The 22,597-nt window shown below is 50.9% G+C and overlaps 4 protein-coding genes across 4 annotated transcripts; all 4 read left to right on the top strand.

Annotated features, from left to right (window-relative positions):
- Positions 1 to 7,888: 7,888 nt before the first annotated feature.
- Positions 7,889 to 8,202, top strand: COL26b_005338 (uncharacterized protein; the record flags this gene model as incomplete). Its single annotated transcript, XM_053178190.1, has 2 exons — positions 7,889 to 8,064; positions 8,163 to 8,202. 2 exons carry the CDS (start codon positions 7,889 to 7,891, stop codon positions 8,200 to 8,202), a joined length of 216 nt encoding a protein of 71 aa, XP_053037965.1.
- A 1,772-nt stretch (positions 8,203 to 9,974) lies between these two features.
- COL26b_005337 (uncharacterized protein) lies at positions 9,975 to 10,949 on the top strand (the record flags this gene model as incomplete). The annotated part of the gene is made up of 1 exon (XM_053178189.1): positions 9,975 to 10,949. The coding sequence occupies one exon, from the start codon at positions 9,975 to 9,977 to the stop codon at positions 10,947 to 10,949; it is 975 nt and encodes a 324-aa protein (XP_053037964.1).
- A 223-nt stretch (positions 10,950 to 11,172) lies between these two features.
- Positions 11,173 to 11,692, top strand: COL26b_005336 (uncharacterized protein; the record flags this gene model as incomplete). Its single annotated transcript, XM_053178188.1, has 3 exons — positions 11,173 to 11,216; positions 11,273 to 11,627; positions 11,687 to 11,692. The coding sequence occupies 3 exons, from the start codon at positions 11,173 to 11,175 to the stop codon at positions 11,690 to 11,692; spliced, it is 405 nt and encodes a 134-aa protein (XP_053037963.1).
- Positions 11,693 to 17,517: 5,825 nt separating this feature from the next.
- On the top strand, positions 17,518 to 19,289 carry COL26b_005335 (uncharacterized protein; the record flags this gene model as incomplete). Its single annotated transcript, XM_053178187.1, has 3 exons — positions 17,518 to 17,605; positions 17,661 to 18,835; positions 18,888 to 19,289. The coding sequence occupies 3 exons, from the start codon at positions 17,518 to 17,520 to the stop codon at positions 19,287 to 19,289; spliced, it is 1,665 nt and encodes a 554-aa protein (XP_053037962.1).
- Between the last annotated feature and the right edge of the window lie 3,308 nt (positions 19,290 to 22,597).

The following is a 22,597-nucleotide window of genomic DNA, read 5'->3' as shown; positions in this document are numbered from 1 at the left end:
AGGAGTGTACTTTAGAGTATATAGCTTGAGCCTGCGGCCCTTCACGCCATATACCCTTCGGGAGGTCGGCCGCAAGGGCGGTTGCGCCCTTGCCGCCTCGGCGTTAAATACAACAACAACAACAACAACAACAACAACAACAAAGGTATCTCCGTGTGTGATCTACTTCGTGATCACGAAGTAATTCGGGTGTCTCGAATCCGACCGTAGCCCTTGGACATGACTGAAGTCGACATGTAAAAATGGCGGAAGAGAATTGACTTTTGATGGACTGCAAAGCCTCTGCAGATACTCCAGGAAAAGCATGTTGACCTAGCAGATACTGCACGGTTCTTTGATAGACTTGCAACGCGCTACTCAGAGGACTTATGTCTTTCTGTGTTTGCTGAGCATCTGAATTTCTCGTATTCGAGAGGTCAGTCTCGTCATACCCGCCTTGGCCATTGTCTGACCTGCGATAGCTTTTCTCAATGGCTCGGCGCGACCTCGACGCTAGAAACGCTTCGAGATGTTGTTTTAACATCTTGTAGCGCTCCGTGGCTTGTAAACGCATATTTAGAGCCGATAAAGTACCGTCAACGCTGCCCAGATCATAGCTGGGGCTTAGGTCCTCTAGCTGTTCGGCTGGATCACAGGCACGTTCTAGCAGGACAGATTTTGTGTCAACCCAACCAGGCCGTTGTATTAGCGTCGAAAGGTAATCTTTCCAGTGTTCGGTTGAGTAAACATGAAGTCCATGAAGCCCTTTAACGGTACGAGACCGCCTCCTGTCTTCGTCGAAGGCAGCGTCATACACCTTGAGACCAGATAGGAGACATGCGACTGTGGCAAGACCATGCTCAGAGATTGCATCCTGTTCCTTAATGGCAACGGGATTTGGAAGATCACTGAGAAACCTGCCATGCCAGTTATGGCTCGCATCCATAGGTGTGGAGGTTTGGTGAGAAACTTACCTCTTGACTGTTGAATGAATGAAAGCAATTGTAGTATCTGGTCGTTGGTCAAGAAGAGGAGAACAAGTGTCAAGAATGTAGTCTGGCGCTATGTTCGTGATATCGGGGTCACCTCCGCTGAAGCTGATCGCAGACAATAATTCTAATCTTTTCAGTGGTCTTTTCTGAAATGCTACCCATCCGAATACGCATCGGACACAGTTTACCGATCTGTTGTCAAGATTTCCCAAGACCTGGGTCAGCAGTCTTTGATACCTACACTTGGTTAGCAAGCATATTTTACTTCGTATCTCATTGAAGCACGAACAATTCCATGAGCGTATCCGGCAATTCACTAAGTGAAGACATGACTTCTTCCCTTCTCAGGAAGATGTTGGTATTCAAATAGTCAAGAACTAGCCTTGCGTAGAGGAACATGCCTACGGTTTGATTAGTTTGTAAACCAGTCGCCTATAGGCAAACAATTTGGCTGTCATGTCATACCATCAGCCTTTCTCACTACATCGTCTGAGACATTCTCATAATCCTGCTGCGTGAGGTTCAGGTTCTGGAACTTGCGGTACAACAGCCGGAGTCGATGTGCTGTGTACTGCCTTATTGCACGACTCATATTCTCACGCTCGTCAGAAAGAGAAAGAACGGTTTTTCTCCGAAGGTGAGAGGATATTTCTGGCGAAGCCTGACTAACAACCAAAACTTTTAGAATCGTGCCGGTGGAACAAGAGGTTTTGGCTGCGATCCTTTTCAATAAATGTAGGACATATGTTTGTGTTTCCGACGAACACTCGTCGAGGCCGTCAATAATCACCCAAATGAAGTCCGTTTGACTTGGTTCGGTGGAGCTGGATGCGATCGGACGACCGAGGAGATCTTCGAGTACTTTCAGGGTTGGAACCTTCCTGCTAAAGGCGAAGTCCTTGTGTACAAATTCCATCCGATCTTTATCTCTGGTGACAGCCTGAGATATTAACGACCGGACTACCTGCTCATACGGCGTAGAGGAAGCGTAAGAATTTGAACAGAAATGATGGAGGAAAGGCATTTTAGCAGTCCTCAGATATCTGACCAGTTGCGCCGCAATGAAAGTTTTCCCGGCGCCTGGGACTCCCTGGATCCAAAGAGTGGACACTGCCCGACTCCATTTAAGCCATGATTTGACTTTGTCGGACTGAGTTATCCAATCGCGGACATCTGAGTACTTTTCTTTCTCTTTTGCAATTGAATCCATGATTCTAATTTGGTCCGATTGATCAACTTTGAGCCAAGCCAAAATTGATCGATATTGTTGCTCAACTTCATGATCATCTTCTCGGCTGAGGTCTAACAATTTCTGTTTCCTCCATTCACGGAGGTCATTTCGCATCTCTCTGGCTTCTGCTATGTTGCGCGCATTTGCTTCCCGGTCGATTAGAGTCGCATGCTGCTCCATAACTTTGAGGATGTTGTCAAATCGTCTTTGAAATCGTCCCCAGGATGTCATGAACAGAATCTTCCAACCTTAAGGGATCATCGTTAGCGACATGAGATACTCGTGTATACCAAAATAAGCCTACCATTTCGCCTAACAAACTTGTAGGCATGTTTGTGGAACTCGAGAATGTCTTCGTAGAAAGCAGCTATCGTGGCTGAGAATTCGCAGTCTCCAGAAAAGGCATCGTCAAGAATTTCGAATCGCTTGAGGGCTTCCGCAATTCTCGAGTATCCATTCATGATTTGCTGAAAAGCCTCCACGTACTCACACGAGATTCTCAAAATCAACGTGATCGGTGCCCATGCCCAAGGTAGAAATGGTGTGCCATTGCACATCACATTCATCGCGGAAGCGTAATGTTCCAAGCCTTGGAACAGGGGTGTTAGCCGCTGCATGTTCCTCAGCGATCGACGGGACGCAAGCTCGCTCTCAAGATGTAGCGCTGCTGTTCGTACATCCGAAAGACTTGTTTGCTCAATATCACGCATGTCTTGCGCATTCATCGTCTTTTTGAGGTCTTCCAATGCCTCGTCCATCTTCTGTATCGCGGTGAATGCACCTGGAAGAGGTGGCCTGGGTGGCATCGTAATTGGAAGCTTGCGGGCTCAAAATTAGATGTATTAACACAGGTTCCACTGAATGCACGAAAATCATGTAAACTACTACGGCTCTATAGCATGCCAGAGCGGGAGAACACTGCTTTTGAGGCATCAGTCACAATTCGGGCTCCTCCTTCAGTCCAATAATTCCCTCGATTCACTAGGCGTTGGGCGGTAATCTGGTACAGATACTAGGCAACAAGGCAGACTGCACGAGACACAATGTGTGGCTGACCCAAGCAGACTCTGACAAAGGGTGTCTCGTACAGCCTCCGCGGCTGGAAGCAGCCAATGAGATGGCCTAACCTTGTCGCGTCGGCAACGACAGCTCTGTGCCAAGATGTGTGGGCTTTTTACTGAGGCCCTACGACAGGAACCACGTTGCATGCAGGAGGGGCGAAGCCTGTAAGTAGGTGTAACCCCATAAGGCATTTTCTTTTCCCTCGATCGTCCGCCTTCGTTCGCACTGCTGCGGCGATTGGTGTCGTGGAGTATTGCAGAAAGCAGAAAAACTCCAACATCTGAGCACTTTTTTTTGAAAAAGAAAATTGTTGGCCGTTCCTTATTTCACGTCTTTCTTTACCGCTACATTGTCATCCTTGCAAGCTTGGTAAAGGTATAATTTCACTCAATCTGATTTAGCTTGTCTAGAGCACCTTACTTTACGTTCATTGAACAGCTCATGGATCGCTGCGAGATCTCGAACAATCGAAAGGGTTAACACTGCTACTTTGCCACAGAATGGATCGCCGTGACCCGTCTTCTCGGCAACGAGAGAAGAGACGCAGGATATTGTCACAGCCGACCCAGCAGAGTCCACCTATTGAGCAGTACGATGGATACAGTGTTCCCTTGTACATCCCTCAGCAAGCACCTTTTGGGATGCAAATGAACTTCCAAGCAACACCTCCATACACTATTTCGTCAAGCTCCGTGCATCCACCTCAATCGCACTCTGCCAGCCAGATGTTGACTTCCACTTCAGCCATGCCTCATTTTGTGGCATATAACGAACCACTCGAGAGATGCACAACACTTGCGTACCAAAGCACGAATGTGTATCCACAAATCCCAGACGGTCATCATTACGGTCCTGCATCCCAATCTATCACAGCTAGATTTCCAATATCAGAGCCAAACACACAACATCCTAATCACAGCTTCCTCGAACATGGAGCTAGCTTCCACCCCTGTGTTCCAGCTTCTAATTTCCTCACAACGGCAGGCATGCAAGCATACCAGTTTGGCGCTCAATTCCCGGTAATTTCCCAGATTACTGGCTATACGGATCTGGTGAACGGACAGCAAATGGCCGCGACGAATGGCCCAAGGTCTCCAATTGTTCAAACATGTGATGCGTCGGAGGATATGGTCACTGTATGCTTCGGTGCAGTAAGTTTGGCAACTCAATAATAGATGGGTGAGGTGCTGTCAATCAAGCTGACGTCCTACAGATATCTTCAGTGGCGGGAACATGCGACCAAAGAAAGGTTGCCTCAATTAAGTCCCCATTCCCGGTGGACATCGGCCCTGACAGCTCCTTCGATTCCCCAAGTACCCCAGTAAGCGGGACATTATCTCTCAACGCGCACCAACGTCAAATTATTCAATCTCTCCTCGATCAAGAAGAACTGACACTTTACACCATGTGCTCAATTGACGATTTGGACGTTACTCCCAAACCTGAAAAAAGGTTCGCCCAGGTGCGATGCAGACTAGACATCACCATCTACGGTTATGTGGAGGATGCTAAGGAGTGAGGAGACTGGTTTCAGCAATGCGAGATGTATCTCCAAGACCCTCTAGAGTGTCACTGGAACACTAGATACTACAACCCGCATAAACTATCGTCTAATAATCTCGACACCTGTCCCATGGTAGCAGAAGTCGTCGAACAGTCTTCTAGCCAAATCCATTTCCAAGACGTGCAAGGTGGCATCGAAATGCTGGATGTTTTCAGCAGTCGCCAAGAATTGGAAGAAGCTCAACAACCTAGAGCTATCAAGTCGCAACTTCAAAGGTACTTTTTGATTCTATTTGCACGAATAAATGCGTTTGTACGGAACGGTCACTCATTTTGAACAGACATCAAAAGCAGGCCCTGACATTCATGTACCGTCGAGAGAAAGGTTGGGGATTGAATGATGGACAGCCAGACATATGGACGATTCAGGACACAGACGAGCAAAGACTGTAGTCTTCTCCATCTCAAACAATTCAACGTTTAGAGTACTAATGCTTTGCTTCACAGTTTTGTCAACATGGTGTCACAGACACGTCAGAAGGAAGAACCGCCTCAATTTTACGGTGGAATCGTAGAAGACCCAATGGGCCTAGGGAAAACTCTCACAATGATTGCACTGGCTGCATCCGACTTTGAGAAGGAATCTAATACCATGGCCTTGATGATGAACGAGATAGAGGGGCCATTTGCTCTAGCGACGCTGATAATCGTTCCTCCGCCACGTAAGTTCTACATGACGAGACTTATCATGTTTCTGCCACTAATAACAGCTTCAACTTAGTATTAGGTTCGTGGGAAGAGCAGCTGATCGGGTAGATACACTTGCAACTTCATGAAATCTCAAGCACTAAAATAATGTTAGTCATGTGAAGACGGGCCAGCTCAACTATCGATGTCACCACGGGAAGACGAAGTTTACCAAGTCGAGTAGTTTCGGCAGTGTAAGGGTTGTCTTGACAACATATCACACTGTCTCGGCTGAGTGGAAAACTGGAATGAGTACCGACAGCTCGGTGCTATTCAGCGTTCGTTGGCGACGGATCATCCTTGACGAAGGTATAACCATGTACCCGCCGCGCCGAGCCTTGCTAAAAGACGCAGCCCATTATATCAGGAACGAAGATTCTCGAATGGCGCAAGCTGTATGTGCTCTTGACGCTCACTCTAGATGGGCGGTGACGGGGACGCCGATTCAGAATAAGCTTGGGGATTTGGCCACTCTGATGAAATTTATTCGTGTACATCCGTACACGGATACGAAACAATTTGACGCAAACCTTTCCCGACTTTGGAAGTCAGGTGAGGATGAAAAAGCGGTTCAAAGGCTTCAATATTTCTCTTCCTGCCTGCTTCTCAGAAGACCAAAGACGACTATCAATCTCCCTCCACGACATGACAAGCTCTGTGCTGTCGATTTCACGAAAGAGGAAAGGGAAATTTACGACCAAATGCGACAACAAGCTCTTCAGAGTATTGAAACCGCCATAAAGAGAGACTCAGCCCCGGAGATAGCTAAAACCGGTACTTACTATGTCAATGCTTTGCAGCGAATTGAGTCACTCCGACTATTTTGCAACTTAGGCCTTGGGTACCAGACAAGGCACCAGAAGCGCAAAATCGACGAACCTTCCTGGAGCGACATTGCCCAGCAGTGTTTTGATATGGAAAGGCAGAGGGGCGCAATGATATGCTTGTGTTGCTCATCCATTCTAGAACTGACCGAGACGATGCTGGACGGCTCCGAGACCACCGCTCACCTCCCTTAACTATTCCAGTGCTTGAAGTTTGTGTGCGGCGAGTGCTCCAAAGCTCACAGGGAGGCCCGCCAGAGATTAGCTTGCGATCATGACCCGACGTGTTCAATGGCTCCCGTATCCCTCAGCAGCAACACCCTTGAAAATATTGCGCACGTAGCACCTTCCGAGACAGGCTCACCAGTACCAATTGTCGTTTCCTCGAAAGTTAAAGCTCTTGTTTCAGATATCAAAAGCCTGGCGCCCGGCGTCAAAAGGTTTGTCTTCACCGATTTTATGTTTCAAACATGAGCTGACTGCCGAAAGCATTGTGTTCTCCTCCCGGAGGCTGACCCTCGACGTTGTGCAGAAGGCTTTGCAAGAGGCTGGGATACAAAGTATGCGATTCGATGGGAAAGTCCCTCAAAAAGAAAGGCAGGCGGTAGTCGAGGCATTTCGGTCAGATCCGACTGTTTCAGTCATGCTGTTGACATTGTCTTGCGGTGCAGTTGGGTGAGCTACCGATGTGTGTTAGTATGATCAAATACTAATTGGCGTATTAGTCTGACGCTTACCGAAGCCTCGAGAGCCTATTTGATGGAACCACATTGGTGAGTATCCTCTCATGACAATTTCCATAATGCAACACTCACAAGCCTCAAGGAACCCCAACATCGAGGAACAAGCACTTGCCCGCGTGCATCGAATAGGACAGACTCGGGAGGTGACTACAGTAAGATTGTACATGCGAGACTCATTCGAAAAGGTAAGTTTCGTGACAGAGTGGGGTGTCTTTTCCTATGGGGCTAACCATTGACAAAGCAAGTAATGGAGGTTCAGGACACAAAGAAGCAGTTAGCTGGTATCTTACTATCACCACATGACGGTGGACGATTAGACGATAAACTGGGCAGTCTTCAGGTTCATTTAATCCAGATCAGACCAAGACGCTCGAGAGCTTTGTGGACTAACACCTGATTTTACAGAAACTCAGATCTCTCCTTTAGCTGGGGTGATATGACTGAAGGTTGATGATCTAGAAAGGAAAGAAGTCTAGTTTCATAGAAGTCGTTGGAGATGAATAAGGGACCTCAATAGTTTTCGTAGTCTCTCGATCTTTCCGTGGGTCTTTTGGATACTGCATGATTCACATTCTGGAATTAGCAGTAGTCCCTGAATTCAATTGAGTCACTGTGTTGAGTAAACACCGTTCGGCCAAATTGGCAACACGCTGCTTAACGACTACTTGGTGACGTAGTTTCAGACTGATTATTTAACCATCAACGAAGCCATGGAGGAGAAATTTTGATCCCCACTCAAGGAGTCAAAGCGTGGACCCACGATGCTGGATCGGCCTCTTGCCGTCGGAAATGTCAGTGATAAGAAACATGAACTGGGAGTATGAGTACGAGCCTGGCTCTGATTCGGACCCCGAAGATGACTTTAGCCACAACAAGACGGCCAGGAAGATGAAGAAGGCGGCTGGCCTGGCGACGGCGAGGGGCGCGACTGGGATCGGAAAAGGTTTGAGAGACTACTTGACCAGGGGAATGATGCGCACCCTGTATGGCATGATCAGTACGAATGTACCATCAGTGTGACGTTGCAAATATGTGAAATCTTTCAATCGATGTCAAAACTATACGTTTACTGTTACTCTAGACTTGAGAGCAGCAGCGACCCTTTCCAGTCCAGTCAGTAGCTGAACCTCGTCCTGAGAGAACACAATACGGAACCATCCAGCACGCTCAGACCCGAAGTCTTTTCCGGAAGAAACATAGACCTTATGGTCCAAGAAGAGTTTAATCAGGAAATCATCTAGCTCCTTATCGGTTACAGTTCCAGGATTGTGCCTCTTCCAAACACTCCCGAGATCAGCCCATAGGAAGAACGCCGCGTTCGTGCCGGGTGCAAAGGGAATACCGTAGCTATTCGCCCAGCGTACGATAAGCTGGTACCTCCTAGCAAGCCTGGTCCTGTTTTCTTGGATGAAAGAGTCTGACCATTTCTCATCTTCGAGGATATTTGCTGCAATATGATCAGACGCAGAAGATGGGGAGCTATAAAGAGCTACAGCCACTAAAGCTTTGTGCAGAGCCGGATTTGACTGGGAGATGACAGCCCCGATCCGCAGTCCGTTCGCGCCAAAGTCTTTCGACATACCCCAGATTGTATGGATTCGGTCGGGAGCGAGTACGCCGTCTGTGTTGAGTGATAGACACGATTCGAAAAGCGCTGATTCGGACTCATGGTCCACTTTGTTTTCCCAGACCGATAAGGCGTATACTTCGTCGCTGATGAAGTGCATATCGTTCTCGGAGCAAAATCTCATAAGGCTGAGGAGGCTGGCGCGAGAGTAGCATCTCCCGAGAGGATTATGTGGGTTCGATATGATGAGACCTGCGACTCGCTGGCCCTCTGCGGCTGCTGATTCAAGGGCACGCTTGTAATGAACAACTGCCCCAGGGTCTATGGGATCGGTGTTGTCAAAGGCCACCGGAATGACCTTGCAACCAGTTCTGAGAATAAGATCTGGAACAAAGGTGTTGTAGTAAGGCCGGCCAAGCAAAAACGCGTCGCCGGGGTTCGCTACAGCCCAGGCAAGGTGCTCAATCGCAGAGCTGCAGCCGTTTGTGATTGTAAAATGCGCTGACTCAAGGGGCTTTGAGGGGTGCAAGTGACGGTTGAGGAATGTAGCTAATGCCGCTTTGATCCTCTTGGATCCAGTCATGCCATCTCCATAGGTGAGTGAATGACTTGGGAGCTTGAAGTTCCGGTGCAGATGCTCTGATAGCTCTCGGGACATCAGCGTGTTCTCCGAGACGCCTAATGTCGCAAAGCCCGTAGGGTCGGCAGTAGGATGAAAGAGGTCATCCACAGCTTTCCATATGTGCAAGCCGTCGCTTGCATTTTGGCCAGATTTGGCTCGGGTTGAGAGAGGCATCGTTAACAATGAATTCGCCAAGCGTTGAGTCAGAGTTGACACTTGACAGCGTACAAACTAGTAGAAAACTAATGTGACAGGTTTATAAAGCTAGGTTAGGGTACCATATTTGAAGCTAGACGGGGATTGAAAGTATGGGACGGGGTGCTAGAGCTAGTGCTTGGCAAGCATGACAATCGTTGGACTTACGTACTGCTCGAATAACTAACGTAATTTGAAAGTGAGGGTGCGGCCCATAGCATAGAACTATGGCAACGCTGACCACTTCGCGAGCATTATTCGTAGAACAATAATCGTCAGTCGGACTTACGTACTGCTGCAATGACTAACGTGCGGAAGACGAGGTCAATTGTGCGGTGCTGGCTGAAACTGGGTGAGATTTGGTTATCAATCAATGACATACTCGCATCGCTTACGAATACCCTCATGAATGATACTAATAGTCACGATTATACAATAGAGAGTGACGTTCGAATTCCTCTTCATCATCTCTCAGCATCCGTTGTTTTTCGAATTACACAGACTACAGCATGGAACGCGCTACACGGGCGTTGCCTCGTGGCATCTTCGCCGCGAGCATGTCCTTCTTTGACAAGACAACCGAAAACATCGATACGCAAACTCAGCGTCAACACACTATCCGCCTTTCTGAAGCGGGGATCGCTGGTTTTGTGGTCATGGGTTCCAACGGCGAGGCACCTCACCTTTCTATCGAGGAGCGGAACACTATCATCCGTGAAACCCGTAATGCCCTCGACAGCATCGGAAAGCAGCATACTCCTATCATTTCCGCCTGCTCCGAACACTCCGTTCGAGGAACCGTTCATCTGTGCAACGAGGCCAGCCGAGCTGGTAGTGACTACGCCCTTGTTCTACCGCCGTCCTACTTCAGCAAAGGCATGAGCCCTGAAGTCATTGAGAGTTTCTTTACCGACGTTGCGGATCACTCCCCGATTCCGATTATTCTCTATAGCTTTCCTGCCGTATCTGCTGGCATCGAGATGGACTCGGGTCTTCTAAGTCGCATCTCCCAGCACCCCAACGTTGTGGGAACGAAGTTCACCTGTGGTGATACTGGTAAACTAAGTCGCGTCTCCACGGCGATGAAGTCCCGCCAGTCTTACGCCCTCTTTGGTGGCTTGGCAGACTTCATCCTTCCTGCTCTTGTCGCAGGTGCCACTGGTGTCATTGCAGGCGGTGCAAACGTTACCCCGCGGACCTGCGTCCAAGTTTTCGATTTGTGGCAAGAGGGCCTAGTGGAGGAAGCGAGAGAGATGCAGGCCATTCTGGCCAAAGGCGACTGGGAACATACCGCGCGAGGCATATCGGGTACAAAAGCCGCGCTGAACGACCTGTTCGGCTACGGAGGCAGCCCCCGACGGCCTTTGAAGATGTTGTCTGAAGCTTCCCTGTCGGAGATGCGGGCTGGCTTGGGGGAATTGATGGCTGTCGAAGACCGGCTTGGGGCTTCTTCTTCGAAAACAAAAAGCATCGATCCCCAGTAAAATAAGACTAAGTCTATCTCGCAGCATAGCGCATTCGAGCACGGCCAATAAGATGTAATTAAGTTGAACTTTGACAAGGGACATGTGGTGGGAGGAAGAAATGTTTCGTGTGGGGAATTAGTCATTGGAACTGTAGTCATACGTTTCCAGCAGAAATTCTCGACATTACCTCCTTTTCCGTCCCATCCCACCTGAGGTCTTTGACAAGCTGTGTATAGATGCGATGGGCAAGAAGGCGAACGGCACCGCAACCTCTCAGGACATAAAGTTCGTTCTCGGAAAGAATAAATTCGGCGCCATTGCAAACTAACACTTCGACCTAGGAAACTGCGCAATCGCTTGTCGCAACAGGCATTCCGTCGACGCAGGGATGACCTGATCCGCGAGCTCCGCGAACGAGCGGATAACAATCACACAAACGAGAGCGAAGCTCTGGCTAAATTGAGACGTGAGAATACAGCTCTCCGGGAGCAACTCGCGGAAGCGCACGCCAAGCTCAACAGCTTACTCGCCGGCGTCCAAGCTCTGGTTCTCAACACGGCTCCGAGACATGAAGACGCAAATGATGAAGTCTCTAGAACAAACTCCCCTGATGATAACATCTCTGCTTCTCAACCCATTGTCGACGATCAGCCCACGTCGGCAGATCTCCGACCAATTTCCCAAAATGATGCATCGGTATGTTCTGCGAAGTTGGCTATTTATGTGCGTGAAGTTTGTCATAACTAAATGGCTAGGAGTAGACAGCGCAGCCAGACGAGCCAAACCCATGCCTCGAGGCTGACCTCCCACCTACATCCGACCTCGGAGGACCCATGATCACCTGTGGAATGACACAACAAATACCAAACATTTGGTCATTCGAATATCAAATGGGGCCTCAAGTTTACAATGACGCCCTTGTTTCTTCCCAGGACCTGGGCCACTCGCGGCGCCAGATTTGGGTCGAGTCAAATTCATCATTCTCTGACCACATTGATTTCATACAACACGAGCTCAAAGCCAGGACAGAGCCACCCAAGGCGCAGTTATCTTTACCATTGTCAGCAATGTCATCTCGTATTAGGATCCTTAGCTAACGGGCTTTAGGCTTTATCTAGCCACTACCTCGGCTCTATCTATATTTCACACTATTTCTCGGCAGGATGTCATGCTCTGGTATACTAAAACGAGGTTCTATTATACCCGAGACATCACTGTGTGGAAAATCCGCCCTTGCGATGAAACGTTCAACAAGCTCCACCCGCAGTACCGGCCAACTCTGCTGCAGCTGTCATGCAGCTATCCTGCCGTCATTGATTGGCTTCCTTTCCCCTCCATCCGTGATTGCCTCGTTCGCTACCATGCGGGTAATCCTTGCATCGATCAAGTCGTCAGCGATGTCGTCAGTATGTACGCTGTCGAGACTCTCCTCAGCGACTTGGTCATCGACGCACCTCCTCTGCAGGTGTACGTTAAGGTTATGGATCTCGTGCAAGCGATGGGGGCCATTGATGAGGACTCCAGCGAGAGACCGGCGCCTCTGCCGACATCGAAGGCAACGGACATTTTCAATGTGCCGAGTGTTGCCTTGGCCGTTGCGAATCATTTACAAATTGAGACCCGACTAGACAGATACAAACTCGACCCTAGGCTTTTCATCAGACACCCCGAGTTTCTTGAAAGTGCCGGGTCACTGATGGCGCACGGGGCGCCACTGCAACCGGACTATTCGTCTTATCTCTCTTTCCCAACCTCAATGGACAATAGGATTGCCTCGTCGTATCGCAATTTCATAGCTTTTACCTGTTCTAACGTATACGAAGAGTCGAAAATAGAATAGCACTCAATGTTCATACATCGACTAGTAAGGTTCATGTGTTACCTTTTCCACAGTGGGATTCGAGGCAGTTGATGAGTTACGCGTCGCAACTAGTGTCTTCATGCTGGTATGAGGTTTACATGGCTCATTGCCGGAGCAGCAAAACCATTTTTGAATGTCATAGAGTGAGACAAATGGATGCGTGCGAGAGGTGCGAGAGTACCAGAAACTAACAAATGCCATTGCAGAGACTCAAATACCTTCTTTGACGTGGGGCATCCTGCTTGAGGTTCATGGTCAATATCTGTTGCAATGAAATTTACAAAAAATGAGCAAGAAATTTCATTGTGATTTTGACAATGCATAATTCACATCAACAATTAGCAACGACCGCTGCATTCGATTGAATCATCAAGTTGAGCAACTGCCATACCACAATGCTGGCACGTCACTGCTTTACGACTTTTCCTTGGTGACGTAGGCCCTTCACAGTCAACGAGACCTTGAAGTCGAAGTTTTAATCCCCACCCAATGAGCCAAGGCGTGGACCCATGATGCCGAAAAGGACTCGGTGACGTCGGTGTGGAAGACCCGCAATAGCTTTATTCAACGGGACCTTGGCCGGTGCGTGCCGTAGGCGGGGAGCTCCGAACGACGGGTCGTCTTTGTTGGAGCTGCGAATGGTCTCGACTTCAATCTTTTTCAAAGGAGAACCACGAGTAGATATGTCGATCAGGGTGCTTACATGAGTATGTCTGACTACAATCGAAATGGTGAGAGCATCAGTAGCCAGCTATGGGTTTGATGTGTCTATCCAGCGATGACCACTCTTATTTGATGCCCAAGTGGTACATCTCAGGTTGAAATGATACTCGATGAGAAAAAAGACCTGGTGAAATGATTTTAATCTAAGCGCGCAACTGAGCATTATTACCCCCAGACATCATTGCGGTGAGGCCTATCATCTACGCCGTAAGGACTTGTTACCAATGGAGCGGTCAGCTTTGCCACCCGGAGTAAATTCCGTGGTAATTATCCCTGGGTGAAACAGGAGGCTCTTTGAAAGACGACCAGTCAAAAGCGAGCTGTTTTCAAGGAAACGACATCTGCCAACGCTCACCTATGCTCACCTCGGCCTGCTTCCGACGCCACAATCGCATTGCCTCCCGAGACCAAGAATCCGATCAAGTCGTCCACCCGGCTCAAAACCGACAAAGTGGGACGGGCCGACCACAGACGTCATCGTTTTGGGCGAGAGAAACAGCCCCTAGCCAGGCGCACGCCATTGCCGCCCGCGCGGCGCCCGCAAGCCCCGCGATTCTACATGCAGACCGCAGAAGTGACTGCAGAAGTGAGGCTTTTGGCGCATCCAGATAACGCCTGTAGGGCCGACGAAAGCCCGTCCATACAGATGCAGTTTGGAGGTCAGTTTAGGCAGCTTGCCACTTCTGTCACATGATGGTTCCCCAGCGTGCTCATCTTAAGTGGTTCGTGGGCAGACCGTCTGCCGTCGGCTCCATCGTGTCGGAGGCGACGAAGGGCCACAGGTTCGTTTGTCTGTCGGAGACTGGAGTTGTCCACCTTTCATTTCGCGCCTGAGGCTCCAAGTCCTCCCGCATTCGCGTCTGCCGCGTCCTCCTCATCTCCAGACTCCAGTAAAACTCCAACGTCGGCTGCCTCAAGAGCTTGGAGCAACTTTAGGGCTCCGGACAAGGATTCGGACTCCACCCGAACTTCATAAAACTTGGTGGCTCGGTGTGGGGCCGAGGATGCAGAATTTTCCGGACCGGCGATGGCCTTGCCGCTTGGCGATGGCGTCCCGTTGGCCGTTCCTTTCCGCCTCCTCCCACAGCCGGCACCGGTACGCACCAACGGCGTTGAGGGTCAAGCCGATGGTCTGGCACCAAGTTCATGTCAGTCTTAACAATTGGCTCGGATTCCCCGGTGGAGAAAGATTCATGCGTTCAAATCCCATCAACACCACAAACATGCATTATGCGCGACCGGTCTCTGGCCAGTTGAAAGCCAGCAAACTCGGTGTTGCCTTCCCCCGATGGACGTCTCTCTCTTGTGCTCTATCATTTATCCCTCTCATTGTTCCTGTGCCTCTCAGAGACATTGGACGTGGGCCCGGTTTATCCTCGCGTCAGGCATCACTCGCCTGAGATGTGGAGTCCAACCGGCTCAGACAACCGTCCAAGAGTCAGGGACTCAGGGTCTTGCCTCGTTCGGTCGATGGTCGATGCCTGATAGGATACGAAGTGATGAAGATCTCTTCACAAGACGAGAGTTTTTGTTTATCAACAGACGCAAATTAGTGCCTAAGCGAAAACATGGAAACCACGTTCTGCCAGGAATTTGACACTTTGACAGTCCTGGATGAACCAGGCCATTGGTAAAGAGATCGGCAATGTTTTTGTTTCTCTCTCGCGCATTTGACCAATTTGGTGATGATGGCAAACCGCCAAAGAGCTCGCAATGGCTAGAGACTTGAGAGACCAAGGATGACGGACTCTGGGGATCAACCGCCGAGAGTCCGAATACGTCAGCCTACATATGATGCTGGTTCAAAGATGCAGATTTTTGTGCGCCAAGAGGACCAAACGTCGGCTTCATTGCCTTTTTGCGCAGCAAGGGGTCACTGAACCAACATAACAGATGCGGGCCCGAGTCAGCTCATGTTGGATTTGGAGGAGATTGACTGGTCGCTCTCCGGTTCATGCGGGCAACGCTGTGGATAGAACGGTCAGCCATCAACGGCCAACCAACGGCCATCAAATCTGACCCGGCTGGTTTTTCCGCCCGTAATCCCCCAGCCATCGGGGAATGCTCTGGGGTTTCAATAGCCTCGTCGCGGGTTTCAGTCGGCTCATCATTGGCTTGGCCGCCGGACGTCGCCTCGCGCGGCTGCTCGGATTACCGCTTTAGGAGATGCCGAGCCCGGTGAAAATTCTCCTTCTCCGACGACGTCATTCCAACGACTGTTTAGGACTGCTTAGGACTGGTTAGATCGGAATGTTGATCCCACTAAAAACCCCACAGTTAGCCGCAAATATTTTGGAGTCTCCAAGAGTCCAAGAGACAGTGAAGGATGAGAATCCACGACGGACCCAAACACAAGCAATTTGGCCAAGTGAGCCGTTTCCATCAATATCTCTTGTCGTTCTGGGCGATTTGGGTCTCGTTGTCTTAGCTACGAGTCAAGCATTTTGACGAGCCATGGCATCGAGCTGACATTCAACTTCATGTTAACAATGTCTGCAAAAATAGCTGCTGAGAAAATAGCAATCGTGACAATCAAAGGGCGCCTTTCTCGACACTAATTTCGTCCGAACCAATACGTCATACACTCCACCTACCACCATCCACCCCGTCAAAGGTCGTCACCAACAACTGCCGACGTTGACAAATCGCGTGCGAGTATTTCAACTTGAAACCTGGTTCTGTCGCCGTTCCCCACGGCTGGGTCCAACTTAAATCTCGAGCAGGGCCAAAGAGAGGCAGCAAAGATGGCCGCGCGAAATGGGCATAGAGTCAGAATCCGCAGCTGCAAGCGCTCTCAGCGGCTACGCTACCACCCTGCCGCGTCCCTCGTAGTGTCGAGAGCCTCGTCGGCTCGGCGCTTCTTTCTTTCAACAGCCACTTCGGGCAGGGTGACCGCAGGGTTCGCACAGGGCCCCCTGACTCGCATATGTGGGCGGCGGCGGCGTATTCAACGCTCAGACTGGCCACTGCAATGAACCGATGGACCAACTGAATGTAACTGTATGGCACACAGGCAACCTAACTAATACAAACATGCACAAAGGTGCCCCCGAAAAGGTACCCGTCAGCCTGCACTACTTATCGGTCTCTATCAGAGATTTCAGGTATGACGTCGTTTTCTCCAGCGCATCTCCATCTCAGATCCACCGATAATGTACGATAATGGACATGGCTGCGGCTCTTCTGGGTCCTCAATTGAAGCCTCCAGCTCCGCTTCGTCGGTCGGACAGCGAATCATGCGTGTTTGCGCACTCTGCCTGGCTCTCTTACCGCATCGGTGTCTCTCCGAATTCTGCCGTGCAGAAGAGAGGCATGAGGAGTTCTCCACGGGCGCGTCGCGGCGGTGAGACCACCGTATTGCAACGTCTTGCGCCCGTCCTCGTGCCGTATTGGCCCAGCGCGGGCCCATGTCTTTCGTGCCGGCGTCTTGGCCTGCCTGACGACATGCCCCCGTTCCCAACTTTCTCCTCCCACTCTCGCGTACCAGTGTGGTGTACCTCCAACCTTGCCCATCCCCGTGGATCCCAAGGGTGGGGAGTTCTTTCACCCCCCTTCCCCCTCCGGGTCGGAGACAACTCCACCACCTCCAGGAGGGACCCTCCATTGGGATCTTGGATCGTACGGGGATTGGGGGAAATCGGGGCATGTCTTTGGGGGACGGCTGGGGATTGGTTGGCTGGGGTTCTTGGGTTGGGTGTAAACAGACGGCGCCAGGGTCCGAGGCTGGCACGAGTAGGTCGGATGTGTTATTGTACGACTGCAAGGTGGGAGAGAGTTCACTCCCTCTGGCACGCTGACGTTGCCGATCTTTACCCTGGAACGGCAGAACTCGATTTTCATCTAAAAGGACGTGTCGCGCCGCTTCGTTCGAGGAGTTTCTTGTCATTGTAACATCTCAGCCCGAGCACCTGGATTCATTCCTCGATCGACCACCCGACAGCTTGCGACACCGTCTGGTAATACCACTTTCAGACACTGCTAGCTGTGAAAAGAGTCTTCAAGATGGGTAACTACTTCGGCCTTCGAGGCAAGAGCCTCAACTGGGCGATCAGTATCATCGCCGGATGTGATTTCCTGCTTTTCGGATACGGTAGGCCTTACACCTCCACAGACACAGAGACAACATACTGACATTGCTCCTCCAGACCAGGGTGTCACTGGTGGTATTCTCACCCTGCCCGCCTTCCAGTCTCAGTTCCCCGACATCGACCCCGAAGCCGACGGCATTAGCAGAGCTCTCAAGAGCGAGCGTGCTACCGCCCAGGGTATCGCCGTCGCTTCCTACAACCTCGGCTGCTTCATCGGCGCCATCATCACCATCTTCATCGGTAACCCCCTCGGTCGCAAGCGCATGATTATCCTCGGTACTTCTATCATGATCATCGGCGCCGCTCTTCAGGCTTCTGCTATGACTCTCCCCCACTTCATCATCGGACGTATCATCACTGGACTCGGAAACGGCGGCAACACGTCAACAGTACCAACATGGCAATCAGAAACTTGCAGTGCTCACAAGCGTGGTAAGCTGGTCATGATTGAGGGTGCCCTCATCAGCGGCGGTATCATGATTTCCTACTGGATCGATCTGGGCATGTCTTTCGCTCCGGGCTCTGTCGCATGGCGCTTCCCTCTGGCGCTCCAGATCGCTTTCTGCATCTTCATTCTCGCCTTCGTCTGGAACCTCCCGGAGTCTCCCCGCTGGCTTATTCTCAAGGACCGCCACGAGGAATCCAAGGAAGTCATTGCTGCCATCGCCGACTTGCCTCTGGATGATGACTACGTCGAGAACGAGTACAAGGTCATGAAGGAGACTGTCGAGGAGATGTCCAAGGGCAGTTTCGCCGACCTCTTCACCATGGACAAGAACCGCAACTTCCACCGCACTGTCATCGCCTACGTCAACCAGATGTTCCAGCAGATTTGCGGTATCAACCTCATCACCTACTACGCTGCTGTCATCTACTCTGGACTTGGCATGTCTCGCTTCATGTCCCACCTTCTTGCCGCTCTCAACGGTACCGAGTATTTCATCGCTTCCTGGCCTGCTGTCTTCCTCGTTGAGCGTGTCGGCCGTCGCAAGCTTATGCTTTTTGGTGCCGTGGGCCAGGCCGTTACCATGGCCGTTCTTGCTGGTGTCAACTCCCGGGATACCTTTCCTTTCCAGGTCACTGGCATTGTCTTCCTGTTCGTTTTCAACACCTTCTTCGCTGTTGGCTGGCTCGGCATGACCTGGCTGTACCCTGCCGAGATTGTTCCCCTCCGCATTCGCGCCCCTGCCAACGCTCTCTCCACCTCCGCCAACTGGATCTTCAACTTCATGGTAAGTCTGTCCTCCCAAAGTGCCTCTCGAGCTTTAACACTAACTGAACCAGGTCGTCATGATCACTCCCGTCGCTTTCGACACCATCAAGCACCACACCTACACCATCTTCGCCGTCATCAACGCCTTCATCGTCCCCTGCGTCTACTTCTTCTTCCCCGAGACCGCCTACCGCTCCCTCGAGGAAATGGACTCGATCTTCGCCAAGACCGGCAGCGGCTGGAAGGGCGCCTTCACCGTCGTCGACGTTGCCCGCACCGAGCCCCACCGCTACGGCAAGAACGGCGAGCTCCTCATCCACTACGACGACGTCAAGGAGAACGAGGGCCGCGCCACCACCCGCGAGAACCGTGGCGAGGGCAGCAGCGGCGACTCCGTCAACAGCGCCCAGGGCGGCATCTGGACCCGCCAGGATGAGGAGACGCAGAACGTCGAGAAGTCGGAGAAGATTTAAATCGCTTCTTTGGGCCGGTCCCCCTGGTAGGGAAACCTCTACAGCTGCTCGGCCAGGGGCCGCGCGACGAACGCAAGCGATGGCGCATCGCTACGAGTTTATGCCCTCGCCGAACCAATTTGGTCGGCTTTCTCATGTTGGGCACGATATAATACCAAGTGTCATTTTCTTTTCTCTTTGATAGGGCTGTTGGGCTCTACGCATTGTTGAGATACCACTAGATTGAACTAGAGTTCACTACGCATTAGATACCACACGCAGATGTTAATGATAACACCGCGGTTCGTTGATAAACTTGGCTCCTGCTTCCCGAAAAGAAAATATGAAACCTGATCTGATATGCACACGCGGCGGACATTGCTTTTGCGAAAGTCTAGACTTCTAAAAGTCCGGTCCCTGCATTTAGCGAAATATGCACAACTAGGTTGAACAGACCGTGACATCGGCCGTATGCCATCGGATCATCCATGAGTCGACAACGATGCAACTGCAGGCGCATCTGTCTCTGAGGAGCAAATGGTCCACGTACCGTAGACATTGTCTCGATTCCCAATGCGCCTTCGGACACTTCGGGTTGCCTATCGCTCACAAACTCCTCGATGGACCAACACATTGGGCCCTTCTAGCCAACATGCCCTGCATGTCTCGCCCCCGAACGCGGAGTGCAGTCCGAACCACCGAGCCGCACATTTCCCCGGAGGACCACCTCCATGAGCCCTACCCCGCATACCCCAGGCTATTTGCCCCTGCTCCCCTGAACTCAATGTGTCTCTCCGTGCCAACCAACGGCACACCCATCTCATGTCAGTCCATGTGACACCAGGCACCTCTTTTTTGCCTCTTCAGCCTCGGGTTTCCGTTTACGGCAATCCGGCGCAGGAAGGTGCAAGCCCTCCGGCTGTCGCTCAGTCAGCTTACAAACCGGGCGAACGGCAAACGTTTCCAAACGTCGGACTTGGTAATTCCTTTTTTGCCATCGACGTTTGCTGCCTTTTTGTTCGGTTGGGGCATCTGAAGCCGCCTCCGGCGTTCGGGCCGAGGAGGGGCGAAATGACTCGAAGCCAGATCGACGACGCGAGTTGTCTCAAACCCCATGGGGAAGCCGTGACGGGAAACAGAATACGGGTATTGAATGGTCACTGTGATGGGCATCTTAGTTCAGCGCCGTTTCTTTCGGTTGGCCAAAAAGAGTCCTTCGATGCATCTCCTGGCTGAGATCCGCTCCGTTTGCGCTGATCCTGTCTGTGCGGTGCCTTTCAAGAGCGCTGATGATGAACGGGCGACCGGTCGTTGCATTGATCCAGTACCTTAGCACCGGGTTTCCAGAAAGATGATGGCCAACCAACTCAATTGAAGATCCCGCGGCGGGTGTTCTTGGAGTCTCCCCTACTTGCCTCAAGATTGACTGTGAAAATCTTAGAGCCGTGGATATGCTAATGGTTGTGCGCAGGATGCAAAGAATTCTATTCCCATTGCTGCTATATTTGCCCAGGTGCGTCTACGTAATTATCTCCTGAGTGTGTCTAACGTGCTTGATGAACTGCGTGTCTTGTGTTGGCATGGCTGTGGCGCTGTTGAACAGTTCTCACTCCCGGCTGTTGAGTGCCGGGTCCGGAACAGCGGAGAGTCACCGGCCCCGGAGTACAACGTTGCAGCGCTCGTGGCGGGCCGGCCGTTGTGGAGATTCCGGATCTTAGACCAACCCAAGCTCCTGGCTACTTATATAGCGATGCTATTGGACGGCGCATTGGCCGAGTTCGGGCGCTTTCTCCCCTACTGAGAAATCCTAATCTGGGTGGGCCATCAACTTCCTCAACAGATCAACCCCAGAATCCAGCATCCAGAACTGGCTTGCTAGTATCTTCATCCCTATCAGGTGGAATGGCTTGTGTCAGTTATTGGGCTTCGGGGCTGGCATCGTAGCCAGGTAATTGACAGCTCCGGAAAGACAGTGCCACTACATCATAGCCTTTGCAAAAAGACGATACGTCCAATCTTCCGAAGACACGAACTCGGCGACACAACCGCTACGGCCTGAAGTTACTTCTTTGCGCTATCATACTACAGCTGTGCGTAGCCAATATAAGGCGCTGGCAGCGATGGGAGCGTGTCATCAGGCAACGCGTCGTAGATGAGGAGGTGATGAAGATCACAACCTCAATCATGCTAAAAGACAGCGTAACGAGCATGCGTTTTCTAGGGTGTGAACTCGCACTTGTGGCTGGCGCTGATGAGAGTCCTGGTGTGTGATGATGGCGGCCGCGCACCGCGAAGTAGCTGACAAATGGTCCACTGTTATGTTTGTACGTGCGCAATCGGAACCTGGTTGGAAAATTACATTTGTTCACATGTTGTAAGGTTCAATATAAGACCCAACGGACTGCAGTAAGTATCTATACTGTGTCGCTGAGAGAGGTTGGCGATAAATGGATGCAAGAGAATTGGACTTTCTAAAGGCCAGGCAAGGAGAGTGTCGAGTGTCATGAATTCTGGATGGTTTTGGTCGCCCACGAGGCAAACGCGATTGTGGTCCGAGTAAATTCGCTTTCGGACTCAGGCTACCTATGCCGAGATAATAATAGCTGGAGTGCAGGGCCCGTTACGTCACTGGTTGCGGGATCTAATAAAACAAGCTTTTTCTTACGGTAGTCTACCGAGTTCGAGAAGGCTGACTAACATACAGCTCGCCGTGAGCCTGAATCAAGAGCCAGGGCCCATCCGCCTGCAACGGCGTCCAAATCCTACGCGTGTGTCAGGGCATCCCGACAGCGGACAGGCCTCTCAACGTCTTGACAGCTTCGGACAATAAGATGTGAACGAAGTCCGCGCACTCGGGACTGAACTTTGTCATTTTCGCCGGCTTTTGGGGCTGGCAGAGCTGCCCGCATGACCGGTAACGCCCAAAGTAAGGTTTTAAGCTATAGGATTGCTTATTTCCAGACCCAAATGTCAGCAGATCTGCATCACAACTATGCTATTTGAAACGGACCGGACCTTCAAAGAATGTGGGAATCGTTCGTATACATATTACGAGCGAGTCAGGACAATCAGCCGCACCACAAAGCAAGAGCTGCGGCGATCAGCCAAACTTATCCACTTTTCAGGAAACTAAACCACATAGGGGTCATGTCAACGGACGCAGAATACAGAGAACTACCTGATCATGTGTCTTTCATACTCAATCTTGCAAGAATGTGGTCTTGATAGGAGATGTGCTTCATTAGTCACGAGATAGTATATAGCTGAGAATGGCGTACCAAATCCATCTGACAGAAACGTCGATGTGCGATTTGGTCAAGTGCGGGCAC

The sequence above is a fragment of the Colletotrichum chrysophilum genome, assembly GCF_026319265.1.
Source record: "Colletotrichum chrysophilum strain AFK26 chromosome Unknown scaffold_35, whole genome shotgun sequence".
NCBI lineage: Eukaryota > Fungi > Ascomycota > Sordariomycetes > Glomerellales > Glomerellaceae > Colletotrichum > Colletotrichum chrysophilum.
This window is presented reverse-complemented; position numbering and strand designations above follow the sequence as displayed.